Source organism: Polyergus mexicanus, unplaced genomic scaffold (assembly GCF_030449975.1).
Source record: "Polyergus mexicanus isolate NDT 795.1 unplaced genomic scaffold, iyPolMexi1.0 SCAF_167, whole genome shotgun sequence".
Taxonomy (NCBI): Eukaryota; Metazoa; Arthropoda; class Insecta; order Hymenoptera; family Formicidae; genus Polyergus; species Polyergus mexicanus.
In genome coordinates this window covers 12360-27378 of record NW_027223487.1, presented here as the reverse complement: position 1 = coordinate 27378, position 15019 = coordinate 12360, and the positions used below count along the sequence as shown (strand labels likewise).

Here is a 15019-nt window from a genome sequence, read left to right as displayed (position 1 = left end):
ATGCCTGGCCATCATCGTGAGTATTTGGGTGATCGCGCTGGTAGTGACCTTACCGTATATGCTGTACATGCAGCTGGAGGAACCTTATAACATTACCTATTGCGAGGAGCACTGGCCCAGTGAGCCGTTTCGCAAGGCCTTCAGCTCTCTCACCTCGATAGTGCAGTTCGTCATGCCGTTCTTCGTCATCGCCTTCTGCTACGTATGCGTGTCGATCAGGCTAAATGATCGGGCGCGCGCCAAGCCCGGTAGCAAGACGAGCAAACGCGAGGAAGCGGATCGCGAGAGGAAGCGCCGCACCAACCGGATGTTGATCGCCATGGTCACGATATTTGGCGTGTCCTGGCTGCCACTCAACATCGTCAATGTCGTCGATGATTTCTACTCGCAAGCCAACGAGTGGTCCTACTACAAGCTCTGCTTCTTCATGTCGCATTGCCTCGCCATGAGCAGCACTTGCTACAATCCATTCCTCTACGCCTGGCTTAACGACAACTTTCGCAAGGAATTCAAACAGGTACGATATAACGGTGCGTATAAGCAGGCGCGCATTAAAGTTCATCTCTGCTCATCTCGAGCGAGAGCGAAGGTAAAATTTCCCTTCAAAGTTACGATTACAGGCGGATTTATTTCACTGCCCCTCTCTCTCTCTCTCTCTCTCTCTTTTTCATGCGTCAGATATACACGAGTAAGCGGATTATTCTAGTTACAATTGAACAGGATTTGTATAGATATAGCACCTTGTATAACATTTATTTTCGCAAAATGGTATAACATAAAAAAGCGACGCATCGAAAATAGGATTTTCTAGCAAATTCTCGAAAATAAATCCGATGTTATTTTCAGGGCCTTTTAACGTTTTATTAAGACGTGTATTTTATTAGAAGGAAAATATAAAAGAGCTTATATATATATATATATATATATATATACATACATACACGTCACGCGATATGCGCAATCTGTCAAAATTACGGGCGCGTGCACGGAATTTCCAAGTCGCGCAAGATGCACTTTAAGTAATTGGAACAGGACTATTTGCATCGAAATTACTGAAACTATCGACGCAGTGAGAATCTAACAATGTTTGACGATATACATCTCACAATTGCTATATACGTTAAAGGGAGGTCGACAAGTAAATTCTATTGTGTTTAAATTAATTTGCACAGTACGGCTGTTTTTCGGCTGTATGTACGACTTGACGAAATGTGTTTATTGATAGAAGACATTGACAACGATAATATTAGAAACAGTCGCGCGCAGACGCGTATGAATATTGCAGGTTGCATTTTGAATAAGAATATTCGCAGTCTATTCAAAGATACTAATATATCGACGATTCAAAAGCATGTTCGCGTTTGCCGAGACAAGAATTTATGATAATAGGGTGGTTCCCGTTCTTTATGTCTCCCTTAAAGATTCCTTTCCGCGCTACTATAATAAACTCGTAGAATAAAAGATTTCTACCTCGTTGCGATGTTTTATACTTTGTAGTATTCTCTCGTTCTCTGATACTATTGGAAAGTACATTATGTCGGATTTTTTACATCGTTTTTTATTCGTGTATGTGTATATATATATATATATATATATATATATATATATATATATATATATATATATTATAATTCTTTTCTCTTCTACACACATATTTTGTGTCATATAAAATTTTTTTTATATTTGTTTCTTTGTATTTATATTATATATTGCATAATTTTTGTGTTTTATTTTTGAATAATTTGAATAATTAATGAATAATTTTTTATGAGAGAATAGAAATATAAAAACAATATTTTAATTTATAAAAGTTATATTTTAATTTTTGAAAATAGTGATATAATCATTTTTCATGTGAGATTTATTTATAAATCTTTTATAAAAGATTAAGATATCTCTTTGTGTAAATTATTAATAATTAAATAAAAATTTAATATGAGCAAACTTGATGATAAAAAAAATAATTGCGCTTATGAATGAAAAATATTTTTGGAACGAAAAATTGATTTTCGTGCATCATGAGCATTAAATTATTTTTTAATCATCTACATCCGCGTTACGATCCGGCTACGCCCTTCTATCAATTACCGACCTCAAGTGTCGCAATAATGAAAATGGTCATTCGACCACCGTTTCGTAACGACTCTTAGAAAGCTTTTCCATAAACTGCAATTATAGAATCGATTATTAATTTTACCCGGACGTAAAATTGATTTAAACGCACCTTACGTCTTGAGAGATATCATTAGTAAATGGGATTATGTAAAGTTAAACATTGCTCGATTGAACATACCAATTTATCAGAGAGATGAAATGAGAAGAACTGTATTTGTTGAGCTAATAAAGTTGATAATCGAATAACTAAGGAAAATTTTAAAAGCTTTCAATTATTTTAGTGAGCTATGAAGATATTATGCATCTATGATATGTATGTATATTTAACTTTAATAAAAAATCGTTAGAATAATGGCTTGAGTCAGTCGTAGAGCTAGTCTGACGTGAGTCAGTAATGACAAATTATACCTTGTTTCGAGAAAGACGCGTTAACAGCGTTCTTGATGTTGCCATATGTCGGAAATTTTACGTTATCGAGAAATCGAGTGAAACAAAATCCCGTTAATGTTTCTATAGGTCCTGCCGTGTTTCTCGAGAAACTCTAATGGTGACATTCCAAGGAGCAGAGTAGGCTTCAGAGCCGACTTATGTAACGGTAATAACACCATGCAAGAGACATTGCTGCCGAGCAACACGACGCGAACGCAGAATCCCGAGGGATGCGAGATGATTATTCTGGAGCCGACGACGAACACCTCGAAAGAGCAGGATCAGCCATCGGGTTCTTCCAAGGACTTCGACGATGTGGCTCTGTGAGAGAAAACCCGACAGGTATGCTAATACGTTCCGTTATATAAAAATACTAGCTACATCGGATGGAGCAAACGTTAATTATCAAATGTTAATTACTGTACAATGGCGTTATCGTAAAGAGAGAAAGAGAGAAAGAGAGAAAGAGAGGGGCGGGGGGAGATAGAGAGAATAACTCGATCTATTCTAGATAACGATAATATATTTTTGAAAATTTAGATCTCGCTTTAATAATCGTTAATATCGTCTCATTTTTTAAATAATCGCGTTTAAAACAGCGTTCAGATGAAAAAAAATCACTCTTTTTTTATGCAGCGATTTTACAAAAATTAAATTTCTTATAAATAACTCTGCATCGTATTTATTTTTAATATATTACAACATATAAATAAAAATATCTTAAAATAACGAATATTAATCACAAAGATAAGATATAAAGAGAGTAACTTTTAATATTAAAAAAGTTTGATACATCAAATTAGTTTTTCGTGTACATCTTTATAACATAAAAATATGTATTTTTGGACTCTAATATATGTATATATATATATATATATATATGTTAGTATGTGCTAGCATACATAATGCAATATATTTCTTCTATATTACGCGTCATTTGAACATGTCAATCTTTTTGTTGCTACTTTCCCGTGGTATAGATAGAATGTCGACGTTTCCACCCAGCTTGGCATCGTATAAAGTTTCGTTATGAGTTACGGCGCCAAATAGAATCACAGAACTTTCGTTCTTTGAACCTTTTGGGATGTCTGGCTTGCCCAAGAAAAATTCGATTTTTCTCTATCTATCCGCGAAATACTTTGATTTCACAGCACTTTGGTGCGATAGTTCTATAGAATTCTGCGGGCGCGACAACTGGCTGATATAATCCACATATACGTACATTCAGCAGGCGTAATAAAGTAAGAAATCCCGCGCTTTGTAAGATACGCGAGAGGGAGGAAAACTTTTCGAACGTACGTTCGATTTCCATCTCCGATATTGTCGCCGGAAAAGCCAAGCCAAAAGCATAGAGAAAGATTCGAAATGCCAAAGTCGTGCTTTTTTATTTTTTTATTTTTTTTTTTTGCTATGGAGAAATTTACGCGCGACAATGCAATTGCTGAGAATCCCGTCTCGTATTACTCGTCTTTTTGTGCATTTTTCGCTGATATAGCGGAAAAGCATACTCCTCCATGGATAGATCGATGTACGTAACGACCGAGACGCGAAGAGTCTCGTACGTGCCGCGAGGTATCTTGAAATGAAACTGCAGATGCACGAAGAGAGAAAATTGCTATCGATATTTTCATTCGTTTACATGTGAATCTGTTTATAGAATTGAGTGAAGCGCGTTTATTATAACAAGAATGAATAATACTTTTGTGAATTAATATTCTATTTGGTTTATACTTGGGCATGATATTAATTGAGAAATTTAGAAATTGTAACAATATTTTTGCAATATATATTAAGAAAGAATAGAAAACGGCGCATATAAAACGGATTTAGACGGACTGAAAATGTGTAAGAGTCGTTCGACGACTTTTTTTAAATTAAAATAAAATAAAAATGAAAATTGTGCCCCGATAGCTGTTATTACCTTAATTATAATCGAGTTAAAAAAATTTTAAGAGCATATATTATATATAGATAACGAGATACACTTTGGAAAAAGAAAAATATATAATTTGTTTTATATATTTTTATTATATCAATCTTCTTTCAAAAAAATTTTTTAAATAACTTCTATTTTTATCCCGTCCAAATGTATATCACTCCCTAAAACAAAATTTAAAATAGGATTATTAAAAGTCAAGAAATCCGAATGAAATTTGAAAGTTTGTTATACATTAACGAGTTTATTTAATTATTATCACAAATGAATTTTTACATAATTTAATGACACAAAAGCAATGTATTTGCTCCTTATTTTTTCAAATATTTGTTACATATGCGAAAAGTAATATTTTTATTATGCGACATGTTTTTTTCTGACGAGATAGAAAAGTGACATATTCGATATTTTTAACAATTACGATGTCTGGTATATCAAACTATTCGATTGCGATGTACAAACATCCTTATCCTTTATATCTCTTCGCCGATCGGCGGTCTGTCACTAGGGAAATACAACGCGTAGATAGAAGCAAATAAAAAGTTTCTTTCCATGAATTTCGCGACGCAAAGGCATTTTAGCATCGATATAACAATATTCCACGATCTGAATGGGCGCAGTTCTCTGACCGTAAAACAGGAGGAATAGCGCGGGGAGAAGTTCGCTAACTCCAACGCGAATAGCCTCCGCAAAGTCGGAAATGACGCGTCGAAAGTTTGGCGAGAGCCAAGATGATATTAATATCTCCCAAGAGACGTTCGTATATTCGAATCTCGAAGCATTCGATAGTTCACCTACGCTCCGGCTCGGTTCGCTCTTATTTAAAAGCTAAGTACAAGTTAAACTTTGGACGAATGAATCTTCGAACGATACGATATTGAATGGCGACGCGAAATTGCTTATGCAATATTCCATCGACGTCGCATCCCATCCGATGGTTTCCTCTGTGGGTATATTGAACTATGTCCGTTTTCGATTGCGTCATAAATCGGCGAAGTAGAAAATACACGCAATAACAAATGCAAATCGACCTTTGAGGGGGGAGGGGGAGAGGGGGAAACAAATCTATCGTAATAGACAAAAACGCGATAAACGAGGAGAGATATAAATCATTGTTTTTGAAAATTATATAATTTAACGAATTTTGCTGTATGATTATTCGCTTTTTAAACACTATTATGTTAATCTATAAAGGAGCTTGATCACAAATTATTATTTTTGTATGTTGTTTAAGTACTTGCAATCTTATAATAGGAATAACTCTGTGTTAAAATAAAGAATGTATAATAAATCTCTTTTCTTCTCTCTGTTATTAGAAAATTGATAATCTGTTGCGATAATTCCTATAAATTCATTTGTACATATATTAATGTTGAAATAGAATTAAATAATAAAATGGCAATAAACAGTTTGACGATTTGATTAGAGGTAATACAGTGCAATGTATTTTCTTTAATTTTTATTTAGAGATACGATAAACTAAATTTTTGACATAACATTTTATATTTGCGACAGAATAACAGCCATTCAGGCTAGACATGAATATCGCAAGACTAGGGATAATGTCAATCGGAATACAAATCGCTGGTTATCCTCTTGAATATTAAACAGAAGGATCGATGGCTATACATCCGATGTATCTCAGCGATCAAACAGCTGAGGAAAACTGATTAGACTGATTCAAGACTTGGTTACACAGTATGCTCTGTTATAAGGTTACATTGGCTTGTGTGAAACTACTATCACGCTCTAAAAATTCTCTGCTTTATATTAAATACGATGCTATTGTATGTGAATGCTTTTAATCTCTGAATCGCGGGTAATTACGATTCATACACACACACACACACACACATATACGTATTCACATATTTTATTTAAATGTTTGAATATATTGTATAAAAAAAAATTGTGCGAATAGCAATTGATTGAAGAATTTTTTCCTCTATACAGGGTATACTTATCTATTTACTACGCTAGTTTGTGCGAGCAATTCTGATTACATTTTCCTTCAATCCATATTTAAGAGACTAACTTTCCTTTCTTGGCAATTTTTGTTAAATTTTTATATCATCTCATCAATTATAAAGTAAAACGTTGAAAAAATATTTTATATGTTATGTTTTCTTCAATTTTCTATAGACAGAAACGTAAAAGCCGATATCTTGTGTAAGAAAAAATAAAATTGTCATGTCGGATTGTGACAATCGATTATCGTTGAACTAGATGCTTCTTCATATGCCAAACGATGAAGAATGTAGGTTTCATGGGAGATGCCATTTTTCTGTCGATTCCCGTCGATGCTGCAATTCGCGCCACGTATTCGATCCGTCCTAGCAAACTCCCATTATCGAAGAGAATAGCAAAGCTGGGAGAGATGCAGAAACTTCTTAATGAAGCCTGTCCAAGTATTATTGAAGTTTTTGCAAAGGGGACTCGGAGATGTCTCTTGAATACAAAACGATTACCGAAGAATGATGAAGGAATTTTTTATTGGCAAAATTGCATTAAACAATAAGTATCTCTGACAAGAGTGCTATTCTGTCATAATGGTCGAATAATGAGACTGGCAAGAAACATTGCGAAACAATCTTTTATTTTTATTAAATTCGACGGATTTGCGAAATGTTTCGTATAATGAGACACTTCCTTATAGAAGTAATTAATTTCCGATTGTTGCAATAAGAACGCAAACTTTTATCCGGTTTGTTCCGTTAATTATTGAAATTTTTTTTTTAAATATAGATTTTTTTGTCTTTCCAAAAGAAAGACTTAAATTTAATACCTTAGTCTTAAGAATTTATCTATGTATAATATTTCTATATACACGAATCTATATTAAACTTTATTACAAATGTCACGTGAATATATTATTCTGCAAATCAGCCGATGAAAATTACATCATTGCATTAACGAACCAACGAATCTGCTGTTTTGTTTTCGCGTACAATTATGGCTGTGGATTTAGTTATCAATGAAAAAAAGTTTTAATAACGCGTTTTTGATAAAACTCAGTTTTCCTTTCTTAATCAAAAAAAAAAAAAAAAAAAAAACCCAGTAACGAAACCAATTTCCTGAAGCGTATCGAATGAACGTGCGATTGCACGGTTGATCGGCTTTTGCATCAAAATTCGCTCGTTCGTACTGTCAATGTCGATCAATTGCCAAATCAAGATAATAACAAATGTTATATCAGACCGTTTCGTCCGCGATGAAAATCATTGGAATCTCATTAATTAGAACGATTGACCAAAACTGTTGGTTACGCGGACATATATATGCGCTACTCGCGGATTACATCGTTACAGCAACGAAAATCAATGCGCTCTTATTCATGATTTGAAACCCATATCCTCGATAGAAAGACATAATGAATCCTTATTGAGATGACAGTAATAATAGAATTGCATTGCTAGGGATAATATAATTAAATTGCTAGAAATTATAAATATTATAAAAATAAAAATATGATTAATTAAATCACAAAATTGCGAACAGATGTCAACATCAATTTAAAAAATCTATTGTGATGTATAGAAAACTTAAAGAGAGTTATTTCTTTTAGCTTTTGCATGTATACCATACATATAAATAAGATTTAATCAAAATGTAATAATACAAAATAAAATAAATGGCAAGATTAAAAAAAATTATTAAGAATGAATCGAAAAAGATTATTTTTGTCCACGCATATTCAAAAACTAGAAAAGTTGGATGCTTATTCTGAACTATTTTTTAAATATTTTTTTACTTTAATCTTTTAAGAGAGAAGAGCTTTCAGATTTATTTCTAAATTTACTAATCATTAAATCAATATACAATATGTGGATTAAATTTTGTTAGTAATTGGCATTCGGTTTATCATGTAAGTTATTCTATGCAATAGTATTTTATCAATGATCTCACTTATTAGCCGATTAAACTCTTATTATGCTATACATCATTACGCAAATGTAAATCAATGATATTCTGCCAGCGTGATAATGATTCTGCATTATCTATTTCTGCATGTTATAATGCCGATCATGTCAATCCGAATTAAAATTGAGATTTATCATATTTTCGAAAAGAGCACAGCATCCGTTCTCGCTTTCGTTCGTTTAATTTTTTATCCTATAATGGCATCGATGCGCGATGCATCGGAATTATCGCGACGAGTGAATCGAACAAGATAATATAACATGAATAGTCATTGACATTAATATGAACAAACATTTCATTTATAACATTTGCATTGCATTTTACAATATATGGAAACATTTTGTATTTTGCCGATGAAAAATATTTATTTAAGATTGAATTCCAAACATAATAAAATAGAATTTGTACGATTACACAATTGCAAAAAATTATAAAACAACTAATTTCGGCTAATGTAAATGTAATTAGTAAATTCATATTTGCCGCGAAAATAATAATCAAGTAAATGACAAATAATGTATACAATACAAAATGTAATTATTTAAACGTAATTGTAAAAATGTAAATTTAAATCTTGTTGATATTAATATAGTAACATAGTAAAATATTTTTATATTAATTTAATTGAATCTGCTTAACATTTTTAATTCTAAGATGATGTATTTTGTTTTTACTATTCTTTAGAGTTAAAGCTTAATATATCCGCTTAAATAATTTTTCGATTTAATTTTATTGTGTTCCCAATTTCATTTCGTAAAAGAACAAAACAGAAAACAATCAAATAGTCGAGTTTTGTTAATAAAATACAAATGTGATTGATTGGCCATTATTTTTTAAAAAATAGATTTTGTTTGCCAAATTTTCACTTCATCCAATTTTAAAGGGCTCTATCTCTGTAATGAAATCTTTTAACATTCTTATTCATATTATCTTTTTTTATTATTTTAGCGTAGAATTCATTTTCCAAATTAGTTCACATCTTTCGGTTACATCTTGATAACTAATCCAAATTTTCTAATCTATTAAAATGTTACTTTATAATGATACTTTATAAATATTTGCTTCTTTTTAAAAACGGTGTATTTAGTTTCCAGCATTTATGAAGTTATAAGCGATAGATAAATAAATTATGCGTCTAAGATAACGTGCTGAACTTATGTCACTTTGCATGTCTATTATATACAATATTATGCTAAAAAAAGGAACGATGTAGTTTTTCTTGTTAATCCATTCTTATTGTATCGAACGTATTTCATTCAACGAAAGAACGGTGAAAGCTTTTCCGCTATACAGGCAAATAGTTTCTTTTCTCTCATTGTTTCTCTTTAGAGCTTTTCATTATTTCTCTTACAGGAACACGTCCATTGAGTTGTCTCATTGTTAACTATCTCGTATTGTCACGGAATTAATTTTTTTATCCACTTTTACAATCCCTCATTAACATATATATGTATAAATTAGAAAATAGCCAACCATCTACGGTGACAACAAACAACTGCATGGCTAGAAATTAATTTTGGGATTTGTTCATTAATTTATTTGTTAATTTTAAATGATGTATAATTTTTTGAAGTTTTCAAAATATTCAATCTCTGCTAATTTCATGAGTCTTATTATTAGTCAAGAAATTGATAAGGCTCTAAAAAATGATAATCACAAATTTTGAATTTTTGCGGATTAATAAGAGCCAGACGTGGCTCTTTTATTATTAGTATAATTAGTTACATTTCCAAATAATATTGATTTAAAAATTATCATGTATTTATTCTTTTATTTCTTATAGCACAAGCATTGCTCTATTGTGACATTTCATATTTGTTTCTCCTCTTATTTACATATCAATAATAGGGTGTAATATTACCCTCGTATAAATGCAAAGGCAATGCAATATTTAGTTACGCGCTTCTATTTGTTCGTTCCATCTTGTCTTGAACACATGTTCTTAAACTCGCATCTAAAAAGTTATTAGTCTGAAAACCGGCAGATGAAACTCCTTATTACGCTGAATATAATTTCAGTTTAGCCTGCATGTTGGAACGAACGGAAGGAAACTTGTGCTTTTCTTTTGTCGCAATTTAGCGAATGAGGAAACGCGCAGCTTGTTGCAGCGAATCGTAGATGAAAAAGACGACGAAGAAAGTTGTTTTCTCAATCCCAATCTAACTTACGTTCCCGTTAAAATGTTATTTACATAATCATATCAATGAATTTTCTCGTTTTCGATTTTTTAATCCTCTTTAATTCTAACAAGAATCTGAAGTGAAAAATATGTTAAAAAATTTATGCGATTATAATTTTTACAAACTCGTGAAAATTTTATAATTCTCGGAAAAATTTTAAGCGATCGGGTTATGGATTTAGCGCTGCTTATTCACTCTAATAAATCTTTGATGATACGTAAATTGCTTTCTCGCGTTAGAAATGATGAATTGTAGTCTCTTAAATTTTTGTGATTGATGCTTCTTAATTACATCGTTTTCATTATCAATCATTAAATCACAGCAAGAGATAATCTTGTTGTCTCTTTAAGGAAAATATACTACAATCCAAAAATTTAAGATTTGGGTAAATAGCATTTGAAATTAAATTAAATTTCTGCTTAATAAAATTCGAAGTTTATTTGCATTATTTTTTAAATTAAAAATAATCTCGTACAATACAGTTTTCTATATTTTGCTACATTTGCTATTTTATTAATTGCTACAACTTTTTTTAGATGAAAGATATTAATACACTGTTAAAAAATTTGCAAAAGCAAATAATTATCAAAAGAGTTTGCTCTCGGAAATTAATTGCTTCCTATCTTCTTGAACATTTTTCGATCTCTCTTTCTCTCTCTCTCTAAGTTAGTCATAAACATCCCGCAAGTACACATCGCATCTCTTTGCGATTGACTTTGAGATTGAGAGATTGTGTTTATTATGTATTATCAAAAATTTTAAAAAAGAAATACTGTAGCGTTGACTTTCCATCCTTTTATTGACTGAAAGCAACCAGTTGCAACTAGCCAATCTAATGTAAGAAAAACGTGATGACTTTGTAGCGTTTTATAAAAATATAGCCACGACACAGGTAATGAACTCTTAGTCAGACAAGAGAGGCAGCGGCAGTAGCAAGCCAATATCCTCCTAGATGCAGTTTTCCAATGAAACGTTGCGACCTAGTTTTTCCTAGAGAGTGCGAAAGTCAATATGCTAAGTGTCATGAACAAATAGCGTTTAAGTGCTAAATATTAATGAAACTTTCATATTATATGCAAATTTTCTTAAATTGGAGAAACATCTTACAATACTTTTACCTCTTTTATACGTAACCCTATGACTGGTATTAATTATAAGATAAACTCATGCATATAAAAAAGATTCTTTCTCTTTAACATTTTTTCGTATCTTCAAATCTCTGATTATTTAAGTATTCTGTTTATCTCACGCTGTATATCTTGATTACAGCAGACAAAGTTAGCCTCTTAAAAGTTATATTTTAATCATGTAAAACTTATCACTGTCCAGTATATTAGGCACCTTATGAGGTCATCTAATGCCATATCGGCATAGTCTTGCAGGCAGAAAAGTCTGGAAAATGTTTGTCGTCGTTTCACGTGGCGCCGTTCTACCGTTCCGTGTCGTGCCAGAATTGCGCCATTATGTCGAGACGCGTAGTAACTTTACACAAACTATTTCGTCGCAAAAAGACCTCGGGCACTTGCCTCTCATCTCACATTGTTTCGTAGCCCACGAGATGGGCGCCCACGACAAATTACTTTCGGACAATTTATGCGCGCGATGACAAGATCACTTTCGCGGAAGCCCATCTTTCTCTTTCGAGTCACGATATCTTAGATCGAACGAGTTTCGATTTTTAGCGGTATGAAACCCCTGCAGATTTGTAGTCGAAAACCAAGCACAACGCTATAAATATCATTTTACGAATAAAAAATTGATTCGGAAAATTCCATATACAGAGAGAATTCAGCAATTTCTTTAAATAAATACAAAAATAATATTTACAATACGATAATCCTCTCCTTCTCTATAGAAAGAAAAAACGAAGCCCTTCGAATGGAAAAAAAAACACACACACAGAAACGTATATGTATATTCCCGCTGCGATTTCGCCATCACATCGCTTTCACCGCCGTCTCGGGAACATTGGCACGTCTTTGAGTAAGGATTAAGCTCACCCATGTGTCGCGTTCTCGGGAAACGATCCGGTCTTGAATCACATATACGTGGTCGGGCACACAAAGTAGTTCGTATCGGCCATTAGGCAGACTCTAGAAGTCGGAATAAAATGCCAAATGCGCCGCTGTCTGCAGAAGTGTCGCTATTAATTTCCTCAATAGCACGCGAGGATGTGAAAGTATTCACTGAGTGTTTTTCGAGTCGACGAAACTGGGACGAGAGAGACAGATAGGCAGAGAGATAGAGAGAGAAAGAGAGAACCAGTTACCTCGTACCAAAGGATTTGTCAACGGTACCTTTAACTTGAATTGAGTTCGCGAGAGTTTCATGGCCGACCGCCCGGTCAAACCCCTTAAGGATAGCTTGGTTAAGGATAAAGTTGTCTGCTCTGGACGAAATAAAATAACGGCCCGATGACTTTCGAGATGTCTGACTACTCTCCGACATAATTCATTATATACGATGTCGGATTATATTAACTGCATTGCTACTAGATAGTATTGAATATAAAAGAGAGAGAGAGAGAGAGAGAGAGAGAGAGAGAGAGAGAGAGAGAGAGAAAAGACTTTATTCGAAAAATATTAATAGATAAAAAAGAAACATCTATTGATATAATTTTATTGTATTTTTTTTTATTTTATGAGTCGTAAAAATCTTTCGAGTTTATAATATAAAGTGATAAAGTGGTATATTGGACGATTAGTATTTAAATGCAGGTCTTAAAAGCACGGGAAATTCAAATTTTCATGTATTTCACGTACTTTGGTTTATTCTAGTTTAGTCTTTTGTTCCTTAAATAAAAAATTAGAGTTCCTGGAATAAAAAATTTTCGTATAAAGTTAGCGTAATAGAGAAAATAAACGCGCGTTTCTGTAGACAATCATTTCTATTTTTTAACAAAGCCATGTGATATTAAAGAAAACTTTCTTTCATTATTATAACGGAAGCATCAATTATATCAGCATGTACGTGTCATTTAAATGTGTTTCTCTAATGAGTTTTATATTCATTTCATTTATTTTTCATTGTAATATTATTATAGAATGTTGCACGAGAGATTTTATCCTCTATTAAATGCTACAAGGACCGATATTTATATTACTATATTAAAATATCTCAAATCATTTTATTTAAAAAGTTAAAACTTTTTAATTTGGACGCAACAACGATTTATTTAGCAATTTATTTTTTCTGGCAGTTATAATAAGAGGGATTAGATGTAAGATTCAATATTTACTGCAGCGATTTCCGCTTCTCGTGAAATGAATTTACGACAAGTACGAACTCCGACGTTTGCATCACATCGTGCGAACGCTGTCATCTACACGTCAGTCTTTCGGAAAGGATTAATAGCGCTCGTGATTCGAACACTCTCGAACTGAACTATACGAGCTGCAATGAAAGCGTAAGGGTTGCGTTTGAATGGATATATCGATCGGTCTCTTATCTCGACGAAAGCCAACCTTGCTACGGTATTATCTAAGAGTAACACATACACGAGCGATAATGTTAACGAGATTGTGACAAGAATTATAACGCGATCGTCTTTTAAGGTACGAATGGGGAGAATAGCGTATTCAAATTTTTATTTTGTTTTTAAATTGTTATCGCGAAGGGGGAACTATATTACATCGATAACTCGTACATATATATAGAGAGAGAGAGAGAGAATCGATCGATATCGAACATTCTAATAAATTATCGAATTGCTTTCCTGGGGGATATCATTATACATTCTTAGGAAAGGTGAACTGAAATTGGTAAACAGATAAAGACGACGGAAATCTTTAGTTACCGATAAAGTGGTGTCAAATCGCTGACATCGGACACGTGTCCACGAACAAAATGTCAGAGGAGGAAAGGCGAATTATGGCACGATATGGATCCTCTTTCAATTAGAATTGACGATATCTACATCATTGCTAGGCCGCGATAACGCAGCTTTCATATCTATACACGATGTCCGATATTTAATTATAATGTTCGATATATCTCAAGTAATATAATTTATTTTGATTATTTATTCGAATTTATATCAAATATTACTACTTGAATATATTGTTTTTCTTTTTAAGTTTGTATATATATGAATATTTATATTATCATTATTAGGTTCTCGTAATTTATTCGTTCTCTTTCATTTTGCCAAATGCTAATCAACTTCAAAAGTTTCAACAATTTATAAATTTCCCAGAAGAGAATTTAGAAATTCTCCACATTTTAACAAAAATTCTCTATATTTTAATATTACCAAATGTTTAATTTGCGATATTCCAATTTGTGATACTTGGTCTTTATCTGACCTATTTAGTGCTGCGACTCTATAATATGTAAATATCAAACTCGCGTAGAATATTTCATGTTAAAACGGTCATTCCATATATAAGCATTTGATGTAATTTCGGGTTTCATATTTTCCTTAAAATCACGGAGAAAT

At 32.5% G+C, this 15019-nt stretch overlaps 1 protein-coding gene across 1 annotated transcript; it reads left to right on the top strand.

Moving 5' to 3' along the window:
- Window positions 1-6: 6 nt before the first annotated feature.
- LOC138944350 (prolactin-releasing peptide receptor) lies at window positions 7-2913 on the top strand. Its single transcript, XM_070315256.1, has 2 exons — window positions 7-517; window positions 2632-2913. The coding sequence occupies exons 1-2, from the start codon at window positions 59-61 to the stop codon at window positions 2869-2871; spliced, it is 699 nt and encodes a 232-aa protein (XP_070171357.1). The 5' UTR covers window positions 7-58; the 3' UTR covers window positions 2872-2913.
- The last annotated feature ends 12106 nt before the right edge of the window (window positions 2914-15019 follow it).

Bases quoted from the DNA above. Each gene is read 5' to 3' on its own strand.
- LOC138944350 (XM_070315256.1), top strand. From the start codon at position 59: ATGCTGTACATGCAGCTGGAGGAACCTTATAACATTACCTATTGCGAG. The intron at 518-2,631 runs GTACGATATAAC...ATGTTTCTATAG, and splicing joins TTCGCAAGGAATTCAAACAG to GTCCTGCCGTGTTTCTCGAG.